Here is a 25261-nt window from a genome sequence, read left to right as displayed (position 1 = left end):
TCCTTGGTTTGTCTCCTCTGAGGCAGGCGGTAAACGGGGTGATGAAGTTTGTCTCCTCCGAGGCAGGCGGTAACCGGGGTGATGAAGTTTGTCTCCTCCGAGGCAGGCGGTAACCGGGGTGATGAAGTTTGTCTCCTCCGAGGCAGGCGGTAACCGGGGTGATGAAGTTTGTCTCCTCCGAGGCAGGCGGTAACCGGGGTGGTGAAGTTTGTTTTTCCGAGGCAGGCGGTAACCAGGGTGATGAGGTGGAAGGTGTGTCAAATAGGATTATCACTGCTTGTGTACAGATGATAGAGAGTTATCCATACTGTGTGATCCAGTGGAGGCTGGTGAGGGGAGGACGGCTCATAATATGGACTCATGCAATGGATTCAATAGAATTGTATCAAAGACATCAAAGACGTGGTTTCCAGGTGTTTGATACCATTCCATTGACTCCATTCCAGCCATTAATATGAGTCGTCCTCCCCTCAGCAGCCTCCACTGGTGTGATCTCACTGCTGACGTTCACTGTTCTCAGTAGCTATGCAGACAGGCAGCGGGAGGAGAATTAAAGAATTTAAATAAAACATGGCCTCCAGATCTTTTCAGTCAGCTGACAATGAAAATATGAAATCCCCCTCACGTCTTTCAGATGAGTCCATCTGTGTCTCAGTGCTTCAAGCCTCAAACACAATCCATTCTTCTGCCCATTTTGTTGAATTACAGCAACATGAGTTTTAAAATAGATTCCGAGCCCAGTAGGGAACTAGCCTGGAGGCCCATAAAATAGCTCTCTGATGAATTAGAACTATCTTCTATGGCAATGTTCCAAGTATTGTCGCCAAGAATCCTAACTGCACGTAAACTCAGAAACATCGCTAAAGAAAAATAATAGCACGGTAAGCTTTTCAAAGTCTACTGGATACCACTTAGAAAATGTAACTGTGTTTCTTTGAATAATTAATTCTATAAGTTATTTAGATGTAAAAGGCTTGGTTAGTACTACTGTTAACTGAATCAACCTTACTCCACTGTGATAAATAGTGCATTCAGAAAGTATTCAGACCCCTTCCCTTTTTCCACATTTTGTTACGTTACAGCCTTATTCTAAAATGTCTTTAAAAAATCAATCTCATCAATCTACACACAATACCCCATAAGGATAAAGAAAAAACTGTTTTTGCAGGTAAAAAAAAAAACAGGAATAGCTTATTTACATAAGTATTCAGACCCTTTGCTATGAGACTCAAAATTGAGCTCAGGTGCATCTTGTTTCCATTGATCATCCTTGAGATGTTTCTACAATTTGATTGGAGTCCACCTGTGGTAAATTCAATTTATTGGACATGATTTGGAAAGACACACACCTGTGTATATAAGGTCCCACAGTTGACAGTGCATGTCAGAGCAAAAACCAAGCCATGAGGTCGAAGGAATTGTCCATAGAACTCTCAGACAGGATTGTGTCGCGGAACAGATCTGGGGGGTACCAAAAAATGTCTGCAGCATTGAAGGTCCCAAGAACACAGTGGCCTCCATAATTCTTAAATGGAAGAAATTTGGAACCACCAAGACTCTTCCTAGGGCTGGGCGCCCAACCAAAATGAGCAATTGGGGGGCCTCCCGGGTGGCGCAGTGGTTAAGAGTGCTGCACTGCAGCGCCAGCTGTGCCACCAGAGACTCTGGGTTCGCGCCCAGGCTCTGTTGGAACTGGCCGCGACCGGGAGGTCAATTGGCCTAGCGTTGTCCGGGTTAGGGAGGGTTTGGCCGGTAGGGATATCCTTGCACTGGGCTCGGGAGAGACCAGCAACTCCTGTGGGAGGCCGGGCGCAGTGCACGCTAACCAAGGTCGCCAGGTGCACAATGTTTCCTCCGACACATTGGTGCGGCTGGCTTCCGGGTTGGATGCGCACTGTGTTAATAAGCAGTGCGGCTTGGTTGGGTTGTGTATTGGAGGACGCATGACTTTCGACCTTCGTCTCTCCCGAGCCCGTACGGGAGTTGTAGCGATGAGACAAGATAGTAGCTACTAACAATTGGGGGTAAAAATTCAAAAAAAATTGGGGCAGAAGGGTGACCAGGAAGTCTTACAATCCTTTTAATTTACCCTTTATTAGTTACGGTAAAGTTAAGTTAGTTAAGAACAAATTCTTATTTACAGGGTCTGTAGTGACGCCTCTAGTGCCTTGGATTGCTGCGCCACTCGGGAGGCCTCAATGGTCACTCTGACAGAGCTCCATAGTTCCTCTGTGAAGATGGGGGAACCTTCCAGAAGGACACTTCACCAATCAGGCCTTTATGGTAGAGTGGCCAGGCGGAAGCCACTCCTCAGTAACCCGCTCGGAGTTTACCAAAAAGCACTTAAAGGTGGTGGCACCGTCATGCTGTGGGGGTGTTTTTCAGTGGCAGGGACTGGGAGAATAGTCAGGATCGAGGGAAAGACAAACGGAGCAGAGTACAAAGAGATCCTTGATGAAAACCTGCTACAGAGCACATAGGACCTCAGACTGGGGCGAAGGTTCACCTTCCAACAGAACAATGACCCTAAGCACACAGCCAAAACAATGCAGGAGTGGCTTCGGGACAAGTCTCTGAATGTTCTTGAGTGGCCCAGCTTGAGCCTGGACTTGAACCCGATCGAACATCACTGGAGAGACCTGAAGATAGCTGTGCAGCGACTCTCTCCATCCAACCTGACAGAGCTTGAGAGGAGAAACTCCCCAAATACAGGTGTGCCAAGCCTGTAGTGTCTTACCCAAGATGACTCAAGACTGTAATCGCTGCCAAAGGTGCTTCAACAAAGTACTGAGTAAAGGGTCTGAATACTTACTATATGTAAATATCATATTTCAGATTTTCTTTCCATCAATTTGCAAAAAAATCTTAAAACTTGTTTTTGCTTTGTCATTATGGGGCATTATGTGTAGGTTGATGATGGGGAAAAAACGATTTTATCAATTTTAGAATAAGGCTGTGACGTAACAAAATGTGGAAAAAAGTGAAGCAGTCTGAAAAATTTCATGCACTGTACATTACGCCAACACAGATTGAGAGTGGTACGTCTGTTTTTTTAGAGTGTGGGGGAATTAATTAATGAATTAAAAAGAGAAGGTTATTGTGGTTTGGCAAAGTTCGGCTCCTTTTAATAGAAGATAATTGAAATTATGCAAATTAAGTCTGTCAGTGAAAATATAACACAGGGAGAAGCCATGCAAATCAGGAAAGCCCCTTTAATACCAGAGCATTTTAATGGTGTTTACACGCCTGGCCCTCATTCCTATTATTATATTGATTAAAATATTAAAGGGAAGGTTTGGGGAAATGGTCACACCAAAAGAGGTAAGTAGGCCTCTTTCACACCAAAAGCGTTGAGAGGAGCAGGCCTCTTTCACACCTAAAGCGGTGAGAGGAGCAGGCCTCTTTCACACCAAAAGAGGTGAGAGTAGGCCTCTTTCACACCAAAAGAGGTGAGAGTAGGCCTCTTTCACACCTAAAGCGGTGAGAGGAGCAGGCCTCTTTCACACCAAAAGAGGTGGGAGTAGGCCTCTTTCACACCAAAAGAGGTGAGAGTAGGCCTCTTTCACACCAAAAGCGGTGAGAGGAGCAGGCCTCTTTCACACCAAAAGAGGTGAGAGTAGGCCTCTTTCACACCTAAAGTGGTGAGAGGAGCAGGCCTCTTTCACACCAAAAGAGGTGAGAGGAGCAGGCCTCTTTCACACCAAAAGAGGTGAGAGGAGCAGGCCTCTTTCACACCAAAAGAGGTGAGAGGAGCAGGCCTCTTTCACACCTAAATCGGTGAGAGGAGCAGGCCTCTTTCACACCAAAAGAGGTGAGAGGAGCAGGCCTCTTTCACACCTAAATCGGTGAGAGGAGCAGGCCTCTTTCACACCTAAAGCGGTGAGAGGAGCAGGCCTCTTTCACACCTAAAGCGGTGAGAGGAGCAGGCCTCTTTCACACCAAAAGAGGTGAGAGGAGCAGGCCTCTTTCACACCAAAAGAGGTGAGAGGAGCAGGCCTCTTTCACACCAAAAGAGGTGAGAGGAGCAGGCCTCTTTCACACCAAAAGAGGTGAGAGGAGCAGGCCTCTTTCACACCTCTCCTACAATCACTGTTATCTACCTCTATACACACCTCTCCTACAATCACTGTTATCTACTACCTCTATACACACCTCTCCTACAATCACTGTTATCTACTACCTCTATACACACCTCTCCTACAATCACTGTTATCTACTACCTCTATACACACCTCTCCTACAATCACTGTTATCTACTACCTCTATACACACCTCTCCTACAATCACTGTTACACCTCTCACACCTCTCCTGCAATCACTGTTATCTACTCCCTCTATACACACCTCTCCTACAATCACTGTTATCTACTACCTCTATACACACCTTTCCTACAATCACTGTTATCTACTACCTCTACACACACCTCTCCTACAATCACTGCTATCTACTATCTATAGTTTGATTGAGACTTGGGCTATAGTTTGATTGAGACTTGGGCTATAGTTTGATTGAGACTTGGGCTATAGTTTGATTGAGACTTGGGCTATAGTTTGATTGAGACTTGGGCTATAGTTTGATTGAAACTTGGGCTATAGTTTGATAGAGACTTGGCCTATAGTTTGATAGAGACTTGGCCTATAGTTTGATTGAAACTTGGGCGATAGTTTGATTGAGAATGTGGGTTGTGGTGCCTGTGTGCTACTGGCAGATCTCCAGAGGCTGCTATTTGATTAGGTGAGAATATAACAACACTGGTTACCCAGATAGATGTGGGTGCTGCTGTATTGTAATGTCACCAGCAAATGACAAATGTTGCTCTGGACTTTTCAGTGATATGCCAGCCCACCGGCATCTAGCAAGAGGAGCCACCTTGATGCCAGAGTGATGGGATGTAAAGTATTCATCAAAATAGGCTGAACACACCGATATTCCCCAACATCCATATAACAGATAGAGACGTGGTTCTACAAGGCCTTGTGCCCCCATTCCTGAAAAGTACAGGGGGTATCCATATAATATGTAGACCTTGTGTAACGACACAGGGCGAGACCCAGATGCAGATGGTTAGAGTCTCTGATATTTATTAGAATAGAAGGGGCAGGCAATAGGTAGGTCAAAGACAGGCAGAAGTTCATTAACTAGGTCAGAGTCCGAAAGGTACAGGGGGTTGGGCAGGCTGAATGGTCAGACAGGCGGACTCAGTGTCAGGGCAGCCGGGCAGGGTCAGTGTCAGGGCAGAACAGGGAGGTCTAGAAAACAGAGACCAGAAAAATCAAGAACACAGGGGAAAAACACACCGATAGGCTTGACAAGACAAAATGGCAACAGACTGAGAACACAGGTATAAATACGCTGGGGATAATTGGGAAGATGGGCGACACCTGGAGGGGGTGGAGACCAGCACAAAGATCAGGATGTGACACCTTGGTAACATACAATAGATTATAATCAATTGTTCTGAATAATGATGCTTTCAAAATAATGATTTAGTAAACCTAATTGCAGCTGCTTTGGGTGTCACACCCTGATCTGTTTCACCTGTATTTGTGCTTGTCTCCACCCCCCTCCAGGTGTCACCCATCTTCCCCATTATCCCCAATGTATTTATACCTGTGTTCTGTCTGTCACCAGTTTGTTTTGTTTTGTCAAGCCTACCAGTGAGTTTTCCATGTGTCTGTCTTGTACTAGTTTGTTTTCCAGCTTTCCCAGTTTTTGACCATCCTGCTTGCCGTTCTGTACCTTTCGGACTCTGTTCTGGATTTACTGACCTCTGCCTGCCCTTGGCCTGTCGTTGGCCTGCCCCCGTTTGTGTAATAAACTGTTGTTACTTTGAAACGGTCTGCATTTGGGTCTTCTCCTGAGCCGTGATAGGGAGATGTATAAATTTAAACAAAAACAAGAGAACTGGACAACATTCACTGGGGTAGTGGGTTTATAACCATTGCACTATAAGATGTACATTTCCTTTCACTAGGGTCATGTGTGCCAGTTCGTCGTGTGACTATTAAATGGGCTCTTTAGTATGCATGTCAAAGGAAATTAGTGTGCATTTCTCATCCCTGTCCTCCATGGGTGTTGCATTACAAGGCGCTGTCCTCAAAACTGCCAGAATCAATTAATATGAATAATGAATGTAGAGCAACTTGAGTTACACCGTGAACCGTAGAACCTTCTCCTGGCTCCTACCATTGTTCTCAGATATGCACATCACTTGAATTTAGCAGAAGAGGATCCTCAGCTAATTATTTAGCAAAATAGGGGTCAGAAGATTTGTTGTCTTCAAATAGTTCTAATATAGGCTACCATACATGTGGTGGACAGAGAGAATTTTCCTCTTATAGGAGAACTTTATAAGTCCATTTTGCAACAGAAATATCTATTGTATATCCCCTTCTCCCAGGTGGGCATACACATGCAGTACTGTATATACACATAGAGAAGTAGGGGTCAGAACAAGGGACAGACTGGACCAGTTCTGGGGTTAAAGGTCACAATGGCGGTAGTTAGCTCATGGGATTTTGAAGGACCCTCCAGATTCCCCCATCAGCTTGGGGACTCAAACCGGCAACCGCAGATTATCTTTGTGCCATTTAGTCAAACTCTGGATCCCACGTTGGTATGAGGAACAGTCCACTGATACCCCAAGCCTTAGGTTATAACTATCAAAATATACAAGGAAGTGACATTAGTGTTATGCCTCAAAATTAGCAACTTTATCTTCTGACATAGGATCCAATATTTATAGAATTGATCATCTTACACTATGTCATTCATTTGGACATTTCTAAATGTACTGAATGATAATTTGCAGAACACTTCACTTTCCCTGGTTACCAACATTACATGTTTGATAGTAGACTATACATAGTGTGTGACTTTGTTTCCGTTGGTCAGCTCCTCACAAATGTTTTGGGGTATGTGTTCCCTCTATATGTTTATAAGGACACTTCACCATAATCTTGTTTTCTCATCAACACCCCCCTCTGCTGGTAACATTATTTTACTACAACATTATACTTTGTCAGGTCTCATTATGTTCAAAACTATTCTCTACCCTAAGGTACCATCTAGTGGATAGAAATAATCCTTACATATGGTATAGTGCAGTGGTTCTCAAACAAGGCTACTAGGACCCCTGGGGGTACCTGGTCTATCCACAGGGGGTACTTGAGAAGACTCATGAGACCATAGGCTTACTGGTAAAATGCACATGAAAGGGTACTTCAGGGGTACTCCAGGCAGAGCAGAATTCAGTTGGTGGTACAGTAACTGAAAAGTGTCGGGAACCACTGGTCTAGTGCATAAAAAGGACAACATACTTTCAAAGTGAAAGATTGTTCATTTTTAAACCTTATGTGTGAAATGTCTCTGATTTCTGGATTTAAAAAAAATCCACTTTAGAGTTAAAGTATTTTTTAAGCCAGCAGGTCAACTTTAAAACCTTAGGGTAGAGAATAGTTCTGAACATATTGAGGCCTGACAAAGTATACTGTTGTAGTAAAATAAGTTTTACCAGAAGAGAGGCTCCCGGGTGGCGCAGTGGTCTACGGCACCACTGCATCTCAGTGCTAGAAGCGTCACTACAGACCCTGGTTCAATGGTCTAAGGCACCACTGCATCTCAGTGCTAGAGGCGTCACTACAGACCCTGGTTCAACGATCCATGGCACTGCATCTCAGTGCTAGAGGCGTCACTACAGACCCTGCTTCGATTCCAGGCTGTATCACAACCGGCTGTGATTGGAAGTCCCATAGGGCAGCCCACAATTGGCCCAGCATCGTCCGGGTTTGGCCGTGGTAGGCCGTCATTGTAAATAAGAATTTGTTCTTAACTGACTTGCCTGGTTAAATAAAAACACATGGCTGCATCATCCTCCAATAATTGCTATGTTACCCCCAACAATTTAAAGGTGTGCTCTTGCAGCCATACTGGGCTGGCACATTTCCTTCTGGTGTTTCCAGCTCTTATATAAGAAATATCATACCCTGCTGATATATAATAATTAAGTAATGCTGCCTGTCTGCTACATAGAAATAAAGTAGGCAAGGCACTGTATCCACCACTAGATGGCAATGGTGTGGAGCTGTGACTGAACAGCCTAAGCAAATGCTATCTAGTCAAGCTAGTTGCAACATGACAACTAGGCCTATGTAAAAAACGAAATATCCCAAACTCTTAGCATAGGCCCATAGGCTACAAAACTGTCTTTGTGTAGATCCTGAATCAACTTGAATCAAAACGACCACATCACACTCAGTTATATTACCTGTTAGGTAGGAGGAAGGACTGCAATGCATCTGGGCCTTTGGAATTAAAACATTACATTTGGGAAGTGGCATCTTTTATTCATACACACGTAGTACTCGTAAATGTTTATTTGTTAACTCTAGGCCACCATTCAACCTGTATTCATATTGTGCCAGGGGGCTACTCCTGTAACGTTGTTTCAGTTCAAACCAAAATAGATGAGAGAGTGCCGTTAAAGATAGCATACAGGCTGCATTATGTATGCCTGTGAATGCACTTTACATTTCCTCCAATTGTCGTATACCTGTGTAGTAACAAGGTCATTCCTACAAAGTAGCCTACTGGAGTTATACTGTTAAGTAATTGAAGCCTAGAAATGAGAATGTTTGGGTACAGTTTAGCCTTAGCTACATAAGTGTTAGCTCTATTAAGAAACATATTACTCGTGTAACCAAAACCGGCCACTCCTCTTCATAGGCAAGTAGGCTTTTTGTAATGCATTTACAAAAGTAAGCTACTATGAAACGGCATGATAATAATACGATGTTGCTACAAATGTACACATCATCAGAGCAACCTGACCTGATAGTTACCTGATATTGCTATTTTCCTACAAACGAGCCTGCCTATTCCCCTAGTCTCAAGCGGAAATGTTTGAGTTTGAGCTCGATTCAGAGCAAGGGAGGGAGAGATGGTTGCGGGAAAGGTCGAGCGACGTGGAAAACTGCTCTGCGCACAAGAAACACGCAGTATGCAGTTCTCTTCTCACATTCAAGGCAGAACAAGGGCATATAGTCAGAGGGACACACCCAGCGGAAATATGGTGCTGGCAAATGCGACAAACAGCAATACCCAAAAATGGTTCCAAATGATCCTGCAGGCACGGTGCGGAAACTGGCCAGGAAAGTGGAAGAAGACTGTCGAGAACGAAATTACCTGAAATGTACATGACATGAGCGACAGATTCTCATCAAATGTGTTCTCTCAGCCAGCAAAGTCGGTGCATTTGAGAAAAACAATTAGTAGCGCGCAAAGCTTTACGTTTTCCATGCTTTTTAAAGCAATGTCGGAGCGCCATACAGAACTGACCTCAATGATAGGTAATGTTAATGATTTTTGTTCGTTTTAATCATCAATAAATTACATTTCACTGTATTGCATTTTGCTGGCAAGATGGCGCCGGCGTAGCCAAGTCAGGTGACCTTGTTTTTCTCCATCACCAATGCATGATTGTTGGTTCATAAGAGATGCGGAAGTCAATGTAGCCTATTGTAGCCTACCTACACAATTGCAGTAGTTGGTTGGGATATGTGGTGAGACCATTGTTTCAACCCTGCACATGTAATGGCGGCAATGGGGGTCTCTGATGCGACCACTTTGTAATGTGTGAGTGGTTTCGGCGTGTCAATACATTTTGGTGGCGACAATCCTGCATTCCACACATTCTTGGATATAAAAAAACAGGAGTTTGGCTATGCATAAACCACTACGGCTAGGCTTACAAGTCACCAGATGTTGCCGCAGTTGCATGCTGCTCGTTCTTCATTAGCCTGTGTAGGGAAACGGGGCTTTGAGTTTTCCATGGGTCTAGTGCATAACGGCGTACTTATATAATTATGATGTTGTGGCCAAGGCCCAAAGCCAAAATGATGTTGGCAGCAGACTCGCCGAAACTCACAATGATAAAATGAGGAAGATGTCAAAAACGTCGATTGAAAGGTTTTAAGCACCGCACCTGCGTGCGTAATTAGACCATCATTGAAGGTGTCCATAACCTACTTCAAAATTAAGGCAACATTTTGACAATATCTAAATGAATTGCTAAGGAGGATCCTCACTATTAAGCCACATTTCATCATTTAGCTGTGTGCTAAGTAAATCCTGATGGACAGATTTTTAAATGTTGATGTGTACATACTTTGGATGTCAACTTAAATACTGAACATACAACCAAACATTGTGTAGAAAACCCCACCCAATTTTATAATCGCCTTTTATTGGTGGGTGATCTTTTGTAAATCCTGTCCCCCTTTTTGTTGGCGATTGTAATTGGTCAATGGTGACGACAATCCCAACTCACATTCCCGCCTACCGAGGAGATCAAGTTTGAATGAACAACAGCAGTCTGTTCAAGGAGTAGTAGTTGCAATTTCAGTAAAAAAAAATACTTTTACGTCTGTATACTTTGTTTATAAAATCGGTGGACTGGTTTTCTCAAGATGGATATGAAGAAAAGAATTCATCTAGAATTGCGGAATCGCACGCCATCTGATGTAAGCTAACGTTGAGATCGTATTGTTTGCAATTGTTTTAATGATGGTGTGATATGCAAAGGGTTACAAAGTTTTTTTTCGTGAGTTAGCAATGTTGCCTTCACCGGAGCAGTTTGTGTTACATTGTTGCTGATATTTATCACCGTAATTGCCGCTCTAGACTTCGTAGCCAACTTAAAACGACTAGAAGGAAGCATGTCTGGACGTGCAGTTGGTGATAATGCACCAATACACCTAATTTTCATATCTGTATTTAAAAGGCAAGCGTGAGCCATATTGCCTAATGGTAACTGAACGTCCTGAACGCGCCCTTTTCCTTCCCATCAACAAGGCGCATTCATAGCCTCTTTTCAGCTAATTCATTGTCAGTTCTCATACAATTAACGTTACTATTTTAGCGCATGCATAGGCTACACAATGTCCTTGATTTTTGTACCCTGGCGATTGCTCGCTCACAACTTATTACGCAGCACAGGCTATACCTATTGGAAATGGTTTGGTAACCGATCTGGTCTGCCTACGGATTGTTTATCCAAAGATAGGCTAATTCCTAGACTGTCAAATAGACGTGTGTATCGTTCGTTGGGAAGGCTATATTTACCGTGCATGGTAGGCTAGGCCTACTTTTTGTATTTGTTATAACACCCTAGGTCTTATTGACGTTAAGTACATAGCCTACACAACTAATTTAAACCGCAATGAAAAGGTTTTGTCCGTCCTAGGATTTTAGTGCAGGTTATCACGTGTCAAACATTATCTCGGCTCATATTCTAAACAAGGTGCACATTCAGAGAATATCATGCATTGACAGACTATTGCCGAATAAGAATCCCAAAAGCATGTTACAATGTTTTACATTATAACTCGTTTGGTTGCATAGGCTATTCGCATGCTTGGATTCTCACTTGAAAAACGATGAGTTTGACCCTGGTTTCAGTATCAAACAAGAGAGAATAATTTTCTGTCAAGCTAAGCACATAAAAACCGACAGGCAATTTCGGGCTGCGGTGCTCCAGTTTCAAGATCTAGGACAAGCCGCCATTTTACCGAGAAACAAAGGCAATGGTTTCTATCGAAGATACCGTGTACGTTGCTGTGCGTTCATTTAACACGAACGATAACAACTTTTTCCTGCATACCTTTAAACATATTGCAGTAGGCTACAATCCAAATCGTCAACTCTTTATGAGTAAAGCCATAATGTAACGATTGGTTTTCTTACGCCTGCTGCCAACCCAGCCAACTTCCAATCGGCAGCCCCTCCTACTCGCTTGATGACCCATTGCACGACTCGTAGCAGGTTGTTTTCGCTTTTAGAGCAATGAAAATCGACAAATACACCCACACGTCGATCATTGTGCGTAGTTTACCCCCCATTTAGTCGAATTTGTTACGTGCGTAGTACGTGCATAATTTGCGGATTTGGCTCTCACCAGCAGCACAGATGGTCTCATCCAGGGTATAATATAATGCCAATGGTGTCCACTCAGCATAATGTTAATTTCAACAGAAGTTGTTTTCATGGCAAATTTAATATACCAGAGGTGTCTGTGTTTTGCCTATGGGCTGGTTGGGTTAATTTGTGGGACTATGGCAATGGAATACAAGCAGCGGCACCAATTTTAAAATATGAATATTGGTCATTGTCCTTTTAGGACACTAATGAGAATCCGGGTGAGTCCTGTGCAAAACATTAGTCTGCATTGTGTCCCCAAAATGTGTGAATTGCAGAGGAGTGTACAAGCTGGGTACTATCATATCAATCAGATATGTTTAAAGTGAGTTCAATCTAAATGTGTATTACTACATTATTACATGTACGTTCCTGTGAGAAATCACCTCCATGTATTTACCAAATAGTGATCCGTGGAACAAACAAGTTACCTGAAACTACCACCCAGATGTTTAATAAATGATCAATTCATTTAAGCTCAAGCAACACATACCATCTGTTATGTAACATTTTCTGCACTAGACCAGTGCCAGAGGAGGCTGGTAGGAAGTGCTATAGCAGGACGGGCTCATTGGATTGGAATAAGTGGAGCAGAGTTTGATAGCGTTCCGTTCCGGCCATTCCAATGAGCCCGTCCTCCTATAGCTCCTACCACCAGCCTCCTCTGCTGTCAAATATAGCTTTCTGCAGACTCTGTTGCTTTGGGACCGCCCTCCCTCAAACTACAGACACACTGTAGTTACAGATTTGGAGTAAAGAATCACTTTACATTTCTTATTCCTCTTGTTTTCCAGGTGAAAGAACTGGTGCTTGATAACTGTCGCTCAAACGAAGGCAAAATTGAGGGCCTCACAGATGAATTTGAAGAGTTGGAATTTCTAAGCACAATCAACGTTGGGCTGACGTCGGTCTCCAACTTGCCGAAGCTGAACAAGCTGAAAAAAGTTGGTTTTCTAAAAAAAAAATTTAACAAAAGTATTATTGTTGCCATGCTATTAGCACTTTGTGAAAATCTGTTTTATGGATGTTATGTTATGATTACTCTGCTCATACAGTTGTTGCATCGTTTTCTCCTCAGCTTGAACTCAGCGACAACAGGATCTCAGGTGGGCTGGACGTACTGGCGGAGAAATGTCCAAACCTCACACACCTAAACCTCAGTGGCAACAAAATGAAAGACCTCAGCACGATAGAACCTCTGGTATGCAGCGGGTGTCATGACAACGTAGTAGCTCTGTGTGTATATATACTATACTGAACTCTTGCCTCAAGGTGCTATTGGGTCTGAAAGGGAACCCTAAATGGACATAACGTTGTCCAGAAAATACCTCATTCATCAAATGTACCTCCATAACTTATATGTAAAGCTTTGAGGTAAACAATTAGCAACTAAACCTCCATAGTGTATATTTTAATCTAGTTAGAGTAGTCAGTATTAAAGAAAACAAACTAAGCCTAAATATTCATATTTCATCATCAAGACTTCTCTTCTTTCACAGAAAAAATTAGAGACCCTCAAAAGCTTAGACTTGTTCAACTGCGAGGTGACCAACCTCAACGACTACAGAGACAACGTGTTCAAGCTCCTCCCCCAGTTGACGTACCTCGACGGCTATGACAAAGACGACAAGGAGGCGCCGGATTCGGACACAGAGGCCTATGTGGAGGGACTGGATGATGACGATGACAGTGACGGTACGATTTAAGATCCACACTATTTAAAATGTTGGTAAATAATATTCTGATTGGGCTGTGATTTGACAGATGGATATGAACCCATAGAGCTCTGACATGACCTTTGTGTTTTTCTAATGGTAATTATGTTCATGTTGTTGTTCAACGATTCCTTTTGTAACACGGTATTATACCAAGTGGCTGCAGTGAATGAGTTGCATTATAACTATTGTAACGTTGTAGTGGCCCTTATGCATTTTTTTGATCACCTTAATAGGCTAATTATATTTTCAACTGCAGAGGTAGACGAGGAGGAGGATGAGGATGAGGATGAAGATGCCCCACCAAGAAAAGAGGAGGATGATGACGAGGAGGAAGGTGAAGAAGAGGAAGAGGAGGACCTAAGTGGAGAGGTGAGACTTTAAGGATGGGGCTGCAATGATACTTTTATCTTGATCGACGCCTGCATGATAAGTTCAATGATTTACAATAAAAAAATAAATGAACAAAGGGCCACACAAAATGATCTTATACCTTCCTTAAAGTGATGCAGACTGGGCTGATGTTTACTAACCACAAGGTGCATCTCAACCACTGCACTGTGACATCATTATTTGAATATGACCCAGGGCACATGACAAGGGAGATTCTGATCTGCATTTGTCTCCTCTTAGGAGGAAGAGGAGGAGTTGGACGGCAAGGAGAGTGATGAGGATAACGAAGGTGAGTGTGGTGGAATCTCACTGCTGTCACCAAATGCACAAGGTCACAGTATCGTGTGTAGCTTTGATATTGGGACTGATTTAAAAAATAACACGTCTACTTAACCAAACTGAATGCTTTCCTGTTGTGACCATTGACTTGTTTTCCTAGAAGAGGAGCGAGGTCTGAAGAGGAAAAGGGATCTAGACGAGGAAGCAGAGGAGGAGGAAGATGACTGAAGATGTGCTCACCACCAAGCTATGTTCTGATCAGACTGTTTTAACCCTCTGTATTTGTCAGTTGTCATATATTGCAGTAGGCATGGGTAGTGTCATGGGCCAGCTGGGTAAAGGGTTGGTGGAAGGAAACAAGTTGACATTTGATTATTTTTTTTCTTATAATTTAGTTTTTGTACCTTTTTTGATTCCTTGTATTCTAGTCATATCTGTCCCCTGCAAACCACTGGAAGGGCAGAAGAAAACATTTCCTAAAAGTCCAATATTATTATTAGCTCTAACCTTTGTAAAGGTTTTGTTTTCTCAGTGATATTGATACCTTCTGTGTAAACAGATTTCTGATGATGATTTATGTATTTAAAGAGACAAACTTACCAAAAAACCTTTTAGAAGTGCATGTCTGAAATAGATTTTAAAGTCGACTACTGGATTTCAAGTATGACAGTTTCCTATACCCTTTTCTTATTCGCTGTCTTTTTCTTTCAGTGTACATGAAGCGTTTTGTGGTGTCATCCGTGTATCATTGTATGTGCTGTTTTCATCATGGAAAGGGTGTTTAAACGTTCATAGAATGGCCTGTATACAGGGCATCTTTTTAAGCAGAGTAAAGAATGTCTGCCTTTGTCACAATGCTTCTCCTTAACCCCTAGCTTTGATAGTTTGGAAATGACCTGTTATTTGTAAATACTGATCAAATCTATTTTTTTTTCTATTACTCTTTGATAATGGCAGACATTTACACTTAATTAATTGTAACGATGAACTGTAGTAAGATATAGAATATCTGTGCAGCCGTACCCTAAAATAGGCTAATTGAATCTGGTACACGATTTCCATTTTCACCAAATTATATTCACAGAAATACTCACTGAATCCAAATTTGTTATTGCTGTCCAACTCTTCGAGTCCATCTTCGTTCCCCACCTATATAAGACACCGCTGGGCAATGTGCAAAGAAAACACCTTTTGCATTTTCTTTTCTTAAACCATAGGGCAGTTCATGGTCAGATAGACCTACCTCAGTCATGTTCCCCTTACATGTTTAACCCACTGTCATCAAAGCTAATTCCTTACCATGAGACAAACTTTTGATTTCCTCCCTTTCACTTCAATAAATATTTTTTTTTATACAAGTTGTGGTTTGTGGTCTTTTTTGAATTGCTTACATCGTCATCTAATAGTTGACAGCATTTTTGATCATCCCAGATGGTTGTGCTACCTTGTACCTGCTTCCTAATGTACTGCAGCCTACTACTGACATCATGTGGAGAACCCAGGTAGTTCATGCTGAAAGGGAATCATCTGGTTTATCCACTCATTGTATTAACTTGACAAATTGATATTAGTTGTTGGGACTTGTAGATCAATGAGTTGAAACAGGATGTACTGTAGGCTAACTGACCCAGTACACAGTTCTGTCTTTCTGAGAGAATTGTCATTCTGCACAGTTTCATCAGCACATAGTACAACTAGGCATTTAGATGGTTATCGACCAATATTTACTACACCTACAGGCCATCATCATCATCTCCACCAAATGGTTTGTTATCCTCCCATTCCAACAATACTGCAGCGCTTTTCACTCACCTTGCATACTGCTGTGTGTTCACCAGAGCAACACACTGTGAATCCCCTCCTTTAGGCCACTTGAGACCTCTGTCATTCTCTACGGGCTGACCTGACCTTATCCACCATGTTCACCTTCACTGTTGCCAGTCTAGATGCCCACCGGGTGCTGTGCCTATAGCCTGGTGCTAGCCACCCACACCTGTTAGAGCTTAAGGCAACTTCTCCCATGTCCATATGGCATGACAACGAATGCCTGGGGAGTTGGCTAAAGCAAAATGAAACACCTGGCAACCACGCTACTCTACCTACATTTGTTTCCTAGGTGTCTTCATTGGATAAGGATTGCAGTATAACATTTGAGGGGACGGGGGACGGGGACGGGGGGGTCTTTACAAGGTATATGTTAGGGGTAAAGATGTAAATAATTACCTTGTGTAAGTAATATCGCTGTTTCATTAATTTAGTCAGTCAACCCCTGCAGAGTATGTTACTGATTATGACAATATTATGACAATGGTACATATAATGATTCCTCTCTAGAGGTATAATAACCTGAACTACAGGTATAGGTAACCTGAACTACAGGTATAGGTAACCTGAACTACAGGTATAGGTAACCTGAACTACAGGTATAGGTAACCTGAATTACAGGTATAGTAACCTGAACTACAGGTATAGGTAACCTGAACTACAGGTATAGGTAACCTGAACTACAGGTATAGTAACCTGAACTACAGGTATAGGTAACCTGATCTACAGGTATAGTAACCTGAACTACAGGTATAGGTAACCTGAACTACAGGTATAGTAACCTGAACTACAGGTATAGGTAACCTGAACTACAGGTATAGGTAACCTGAACTACAGGTATAGGTAACCTGAACTACAGGTATAGGTAACCTGAACTACAGGTATAGTAACCTGAACTACAGGTATAGGTAACCTGAACTACAGGTATAGGTAACCTGAACTACAGGTATAGGTAACCTGAACTATAGGTATAGGTAACCTGAACTACAGGTATAGGTAACCTGAACTACAGGAAATATCAGAGAGTCTTAACTTGAGAGGAATGGGTCATGTGGAACACCACAGATTAACAATGTTGGTCACTTTCTGAAATAGAATATTCATAGCTGAAAGGTATAAAGACAAATATTGTATTAATATTTCAGGTTTGATGTACTGTTACGTACAAAACCTAATTTCATGTCGACTAATATTCCAATTGACCAGATTTTAGTATGGTGTCGATTCAAACAAGAGAATACAGGATCTGTTTGAGTATACGGTCTCAGACAAATTGCCACCATTTGGTTGAAAACATAATTCAACCACAAGTGTGTCAGCCATCATTTTCATGACCACGATTTCTCCCAAAGACATGAGATGAATGTTTCTGCATAACGAGTTAGCTAGAAACATCAAATATGACAAATAAATAGTAACAATAATACATTTTCCAACAAAACTTATCCTAAAGAGAATGACTGAGGCGACAGACAAACTGCCCATTAAGACTACATCTGGGTTGCTGTGTGCCAGGCTGAGCCAGAGCTGCAGCTTTTTACAGACAACACATTCTTAGGAGATGAAGAAAAAAAACTGTCTTGAAATACACCTCATTCATGTCCCTGTAAAACTCATCATCCTCATTCATGTCCCTGTAAAACTCATCATCCTCATTCATGTCCCTGTAAAACTCATCATCCTCATTCATGTCCCTGTAAAACTCATCTTCATTCATGTCCCTGTAAAACTCATCATCCTCATTCATGTCCCTGTAAAACTCATCTTCATTCATGTCCCTGTAAAACTAATCTTCATTCATGTTCCTGTAAAACTCATCATCCACAGTAGTTGGAACTAGTAGAAGACTCTTCCACTGGGAGGTTGAGATGTTGCAGCTTTGCTGTGAGTTGGTTTGCAGTGGGTAGACCATGGGGGAGGATTGGTGGAGAAGGGGGAAGTCAATCTCTTTCCCCAGGTTAGTCTCTGGCGATGGCAGGGTGGAGGTTGGAGGATTTGGGGGTGGCATTTCTGGGTGATGACAAAGGCTTTGCCAGGTGGACTCAGAGGGGCATGGCATGACATGGCAGGTGGGGTGTGAGGACCCCTGGGATACACTGATGGTGCTCTGCAATAGTGGGGAGGAGTGTATTGCAAGTGATGATGTAATATCTAATCATAATGAAACCAAACCGGACATCAGGATACATCTATCGAACAGAATTTAAAAAAAATCGTATAACAATAAATTACATTACCAGTTGGTTATTATGTTATCAATTGAGGGATTTAACAGTGATGTCAATATGATGACATTATCGATAACAAAAATTGTTACACAGACGTTATAATCAGTATTTACATTATCAATTGCAATAGGAAGTACAAATGATACACGATGAAAGGGAGGGAGGACGCTGGACGTGGCATGGTGGTGATCAGAGGTCAGACATTGTTTCCAACGGGGCTGACGTTCCTCAGGTTGTTGAGTTCCAGCTCCAGCTGGCGTATTTTAACGTCCTTGGTGTTTAGCTCCTCCTTCAGCTTTCTCAGCTCCTCCTGCTGCCTGAAGAACATCCTCAGTAGCTACAGAACAGAACAGAGGGATTAGCGTCATATAGCGTCCTGTAGAACATCCCCAGGAACTACAGAATAGGGGTCACATAGCGTCCTGTAGAACATCCCCAGGAACTACAGAATAGAGGGGTCAGGGTCACATAGCGTCCTGTAGAACATCCCCAGGAACTACAGAATAGAGGGATCAGGTCCACAAAGATAACAGGCTATAGACCATAGTCTGTAATTGTGCTCAGGAAGTCATTTGAGCATTTGCACCCCATTCCAAGTAGTGTTTAATACACTCACTCACCACCCACCAACCAACCTTCTTCCTTCTCTTTTCATTTATCCATTCACCCACCCATACCTCCATCTACAGTTATCTGATGAACACACCTCATTCTCTGTCCTGGGTGGCACGTTTTCCAGCAGGTCAATGCCGTTGACCACCACACCTTTCTTTTCCTTCACCGGTGCCTTGAACACCAGCTGGTTGGGCTTCTGATAGCCCTTCTTCAGGGACATTAACACTGGGTCTGCACACACACACACACACACGCACGCACGCACACACACACACACACACACACACACACACACACACACACACACACACACACACACACACACACACACACACACACACACACACACACAAACTTCATGAAAATGTGCTATGTACACTACACACACACTATATATTGATGTAAACATTTCCTCTCCCACTACTAGGACTATATCATAAGGTGTACTGAATATTCAGACTACAGATACATGTGGCATGCACTGTACCTCGGTTGATACCACTCAACCAGTCATTGGCTGAGAGGGCAGGCTCGGTCCCTGCCGTCATTGGATAGATGTCCTCCTGGTACGTCTCTGACTGCAACACCAGGAGAGACAGACTGAGAGCATGTTCCAATACTTTAAAATCTCTGTTTATTCCCAAGGGTGCACATGTTTGTTCCGACCCTGCACTGATTCAACATGTAATCTGATTCAACTGCCCTGGATAAGATGAATGAGGTGTGTTAGTGCAGGGCTGTAACAAATATTTGCACACACCCTAAGGTCTTCCAGGAATGGATCGAGAAACACTGCTATATGAAGTGAGAGGGAGAAGGGCATCCCCACTGACACTGACCCTCCTTGGTACTATCATGGAGATGGGCTCGATCAGCCCCTTCAGCGTCACCAGCTTGTAGAAGCGAAACACCTCGCAGGCCGTTACGTCCAGCCCATGCTTAGGCATCACACCTGAGGAGGGAATGGAGGTACCTTAAACATCACCATAGTCCTGCTACTGAATAACATTACCTTAGACATCACCATAGTGATGTTACTGTATAACATTACCTTAGGCATCACACCTGAGGAGGGAATGGAGGTACCTTAGATATCACCATAGTCCTGCTACTGAATAACATTACCTTAGATGTCACTATAGTGATGTTACTGTATAACATTACCTTAGACATCACCATTGTCCTGCTACTGAATAACATTACCTTAGACATCACTATAGTGATATTACTGTATAACATTACCTTACCTTAACATTACCTTAGGCATCACACCTGAGGAGGGAATGGAGGTACCTTAAACATCACCATAGTCCTGCTACTGAATAACATTACCTTAGACATCACCATAGTGATGTTACTGTATAACATTACCTTACCTTAACATTACCTTAGGCATCACACCTGAGGAGGGAATGGAGGTATCTTAGATATCACCATAGTCCTGCTACTGAATAACATTACCTTAGACATCACTATAGTGATGTTACTGTATAACATTACCTTAGACATCACCATAGTGATGTTACTGTATACCATTACCTTACCTTAACATTACCTTAGGCATCACACCTGAGGAGGGAATGGAGGTACCTTAAACATCACCATAGTCCTGCTACTGAATAACATTACCTTAGACATCACCATAGTGATGTTACTGTATAACATTACCTTAGGCATCACACCTGAGGAGGGAATGGAGGTACCTTAAACATCACCATAGTCCTGCTACTGAATAACATTACCTTAGACATCACTATAGTGATGTTACTGTATAACATTACCTTAGACATCACCATAGTCCTGTTACTGTATAACATTACCTTAGACATCACCATAGTGATATTACTGTATAACATTATCTTAGACATCCCCATAGTCCTGCTACTGTATAACATTACCTAAGACATCACCATAGTGATGTTACTGTATAACACTACCTTAGACATCACCATAGTCCTGTTACTGTATAACATTACCTTAGACATCACCACAGTGATGCTACTGTATAACATTACCTTAGACATCCCCATAGTGATATTACTGTATAACATTACCTTAGACATCACCACAGTGATGTTACTGTATAACATTACCTTAGACATCACCATAGTGATATTACTGTATAACATTACCTTAGACATCACCACAGTGGTGTTACTGTTTAACATTACTCTTTTAAACCATTGATGACATTTCCATTGATTTTTTATACATGATTTTTCACAAGAGCAGCAACATTACTGAATAAAAGCTAAGATGTGGCTGAGCAAACAAACCCAAACCCTGGGTCTCTGTCTGTAAGGGTCGGCCCCCGGTGAGTCTGTCACTCACCAAGGCCTTTCTGTGGGGCAGGGGAGCGGAACTCCATGAGATACTGCAGGTATGGCTTCTCCGTGGTGATCTCATAGTAACGGATGTTGCCATCGCCCTGTGAATGGAATGGATGTATTTGTTTACTATCTGACCCAGATGTCTTCCTATACGAAACAGAAAGGGAATACCAGAAAGGGAATACCAGCATTGGATCAGGGAAATACTATTTAAGTATCTTTTTGGTTAACGAGTTAACGGTTTGGATACACTATGGTCTCACATCTACTTAAACCAATCAAATGACGTCTCACATCTACCTAAACCAATCAAATGACGTCTCACATCTACTTAAACCAATCAAATGACGTCTCACATCTACCTAAACCAATCAAATGACGTCTCACATCTACCTAAACCAATCAAATGACGTCTCGCATCTACCTAAACCAATCAAATGACTAATTTGTCTTTGAAAAAAGATCCACTACATGAGTCCACACTCATGTTCACACTGTTCATTGTGTTGTGTAAGGGGCGGTGCTCACCTTTCCTGCCAGGTACAGCATGTGTGTGTCTGCATCATAGAAAGGAAACAGCAGCCCTGAGAGACCGTCTATCTCCTCTTCTACCATGGGCATAGACAGGTCCTCCTGTGGGACAACACACACACACACACACACACGCACGCACGCACACACACACACACACGCACGCACGCACGCACACACACACACACACACACACACACATACACACACACACTTGGATCAGACATTGTTCATGAACACACACACTTGAGGACACACACAATCCTTAATTGAGGATATACACCCAAGTGCAGTTGCACATATACACACTCACACGCACGCACGCACACTCACGCACGCACGCACGCACGCACGCACGCACACACACACACACACACACACACACACACACACACACACACACACACACACACACACACACACACACACACACACACACAGGGGAAACATTCAGCCCCACATCCCAGCAGGGGGTCCCCGGCTGCCTCACCTGATCCCACAGTGCAATCTGTCTGGTGTTCCACCGGGACACACCTGTCGTCAGCAGCCTCTTCATGTTGCCCAGAAACACCACTCTGTTCACCCTGTGGTTCTTACAGCTGGCATGCTGGTGGGGAACAAACACACATAAACTCTACTGTAACGGGGCATTATGTTCACTCTAAATGTGGGGAACAAACACACAGAGACTCTACTCTAATGGGGCATTATATTCACTCTAAATGTGGGGAACAATCACACAGAGACTCTACTGTAATGGGGCATTATATTCACTCTAAATGTGGGGAACAATCACACAGAGACTACTGTAATGGGGCATTATATTCACTCTAAATGTGGGGAACAATCACACAGAGACTCTACTGTAACGGGGCATTATATTCACTCTAAATGTGGGGAACAATCACACAGAGACTCTACTGTAACGGGGCATTATATTCACTCTAAATGTGGGGAACAATCACACAGAGACTCTACTGTAACGGGGCATTATATTCACTCTAAATGTGGGGAACAAACACACAGAGACTACTGTAATGGGGCAGTATATTCACTCTAAATGTGGGGAACAATCACACAGAGACTCTACTGTAACGGGGCATTATATTCACTCTAAATGTGGGGAACAAACACACAGAGACTCTACTGTAATGGGGCATTATATTCACTCTAAATGTGGGGAACAAACACACAGAGACTATACTGTAAAGGGGCATTATATTCACTCTAAATGTGGGGAACAATCACACAGAGACTCTACTGTAACGGGGCATTATATTCACTCTAAATGTGGGAAACAATCACACAGAGACTACTGTAATGGGGCATTATATTCACTCTAAATGTGGGGAACAATCACACAGAGACTCTACTGTAACTGGGCATTATATTCACTCTAAATGTGAGGAACAATCACACAGAGACTCTACTGTAACGGGGCATTATATTCACTCTAAATGTGGGGAACAATCACACAGAGACTCTACTGTAATGGGGCATTATATTCACTCTAAATGTGGTGAACAAACACACAGAGACTACTGTAATGGGGCATTATATTCACTCTAAATGTGGGGAACAATCACACATAGACTACTGTAATGGGGCATTATATTCACTCTAAATGTGGGGAACAATCACACAGAGACTCTACTGTAACGGGGCATTATATTCACTCTAAATGTGGGGAACAAACACACAGAGACTCTACTGTAACGGGGCATTATATTCACTCTAAATGTGGGGAACAATCACACAGAGACTACTGTAATGGGGCATTATATTCACTCTAAATGTGGGAAACAAACACACAGAGACTCTACAGTAATGGGGCATTATATTCACTCTAAATGTGGGGAACAATCACACAGAGACTCTACTGTAATGGGGCATTATATTCACTCTAAATGTGGGGAACAATCTCACAGATACTCTACCTCAATGGGGCATTATATTCACTCATTTATATGTACTCTGTAAAGGACAGTGAAACTTTCTCTGCTCGCTGTAAGACTGACCTGTAAGACTCTCCCGGAGCGTGGCTCGATGACACGCAGCTTCTTGTCTTTACAGCTGGTGGCCAGCAGGCTGCCGTCTGTGTTGAAGGACATACACACGATGACGTCAGAGTGACAGTCGATCATCTTCACCGGCTCACCTATCTCCAGGTTCCAGATCAGGATCTGGATGGGACGGGCAGGGAATCATATCAACTGTCAGTTCTGATCTTATCTTAGATCATATCTGATCTTTGAAGAAAAGGGAGTAAAATGGGGAAAGACTTCCCCTGAACTCCAATAAAAACACATTTTATTTGAGTTTGTACTGTTACAAATAGTTTTGTGACGTTGTGCTATGGTGTGCACTAATGAATATGACCCTGTTGTGTATACCTTACAGTAATAGCCAGTGATCTGTAATGATACCTTGCAGTCGTAGCCAGTATTCTGTAATGATACCTTGCAGTCGTAGCCAGTGATCTGTAATGATACCTTATAGTCGCAGCCAGTGATCTGTAATGATACCTTACAGTAGTAACCAGTGATCTGTAATGATACCGTACAGTAGTAACCAGTGATCTGTAATGATACCTTGCAGTCGTAGCCAGTATTCTGTAATGATACCTTGCAGTCGTAGCCAGTGATCTGTGATGATACCTTACAGTTGTAGCCAGTGATAAGTGATAATACCTTATAGTCATAGCCAGCACTGAAGAGGATTCCACTGCTGGTGGGGTGCCACTCGATGAGGCCCACACGTCTGCTGTGTCCATACAGCTCCATCATGGCCTCTGTCATATTCCGCCTCAGCCCTCCCTCTGGGATCTCCCATACTCGTACCTGGCACACACACACACACACACACACACACACACACACACACACACACACACACACACACACACACACACACACACATGCACATGCAAAGTTAAAGCTTTGTCACAAATGGTTCTTCCAAATGGACAATGACCCCAAGCATACTAACAAAGTTGTGGCAAAATGGCTTAAAGACAACAAAGTCAAGGTATTGGAGTGGCCATCACAAAGCCCTGACCTCAATCCTATAGAAAATGTGTGGGCAGAACTGAAAAAGCGTGTGCGAGCAAGGAGGCCTACAAATCTGACTCAGTTACACCAGCTCTGTCAGGAGGGATGGGCCAAAAGTCCCCCAACTTATTGTGGGAAGCTTGTGGAAGGCTACCTGAAACGTTTGACCCAAGTTAAACAATTTAAAGGCAATGCTACCAAATACAAATTGAGTGTATATAAACCCCTGACCCCCTGGAAATGTGATGAAAGAAATAAAAGCTGAAATAAATCATTCTCTCTACTATTATTCTGACATTTCACATTCTTAAAATAAAGTGGT

At 42.8% G+C, this 25261-nt stretch overlaps 2 protein-coding genes across 4 annotated transcripts in view; one reads left to right on the top strand and one right to left on the bottom strand.

Annotated features, from left to right (window-relative positions):
- The first annotated feature begins 9015 nt into the window (after nt 1–9015).
- LOC139385223 (acidic leucine-rich nuclear phosphoprotein 32 family member A-like) lies at nt 9016–15719 on the top strand. 2 transcript variants are annotated; one of them, XM_071130339.1, is made up of 7 exons: nt 9016–10521; nt 12769–12918; nt 13053–13175; nt 13474–13669; nt 13949–14061; nt 14323–14371; nt 14522–15719. In XM_071130339.1, the coding sequence occupies exons 1-7, from the start codon at nt 10468–10470 to the stop codon at nt 14587–14589; spliced, it is 753 nt and encodes a 250-aa protein (XP_070986440.1). In that variant the 5' UTR covers nt 9016–10467; the 3' UTR covers nt 14590–15719. The 2 variants fall into 2 exon arrangements, with proteins under 2 accessions (XP_070986440.1, XP_070986441.1); XM_071130340.1 differs by having other exon boundaries at nt 10339–10521; nt 14525–15719.
- Nucleotides 15720–15889: 170 nt separating this feature from the next.
- The window catches only part of LOC139385222 (coronin-2B), a 78873-nt gene continuing 69501 nt past the window's right edge, over nt 15890–25261 (bottom strand). For both annotated transcript variants that reach the window (XM_071130337.1, XM_071130338.1), the window contains exons 4-13: nt 24580–24729; nt 23908–24072; nt 22380–22496; nt 21887–21991; nt 21360–21456; nt 19868–19980; nt 19516–19606; nt 19120–19259; nt 17187–18750; nt 15890–16860 (exon numbers count right to left, since the gene is read on the bottom strand). In XM_071130337.1, coding sequence (XP_070986438.1) covers nt 18610–18750; nt 19120–19259; nt 19516–19606; nt 19868–19980; nt 21360–21456; nt 21887–21991; nt 22380–22496; nt 23908–24072; nt 24580–24729 — 1119 coding nt within the window. In that variant the 3' untranslated portion in view covers nt 15890–16860; nt 17187–18609. The remainder of the gene's footprint in view (nt 16861–17186; nt 18751–19119; nt 19260–19515; nt 19607–19867; nt 19981–21359; nt 21457–21886; nt 21992–22379; nt 22497–23907; nt 24073–24579; nt 24730–25261) is intronic.

The sequence above is a fragment of the Oncorhynchus clarkii genome, chromosome 26 (assembly GCF_045791955.1).
Source record: "Oncorhynchus clarkii lewisi isolate Uvic-CL-2024 chromosome 26, UVic_Ocla_1.0, whole genome shotgun sequence".
Taxonomy (NCBI): Eukaryota; Metazoa; Chordata; class Actinopteri; order Salmoniformes; family Salmonidae; genus Oncorhynchus; species Oncorhynchus clarkii.
Note: the sequence above shows the minus strand (reverse complement) of the source record. Positions and strands in the feature narration are given on the sequence as shown.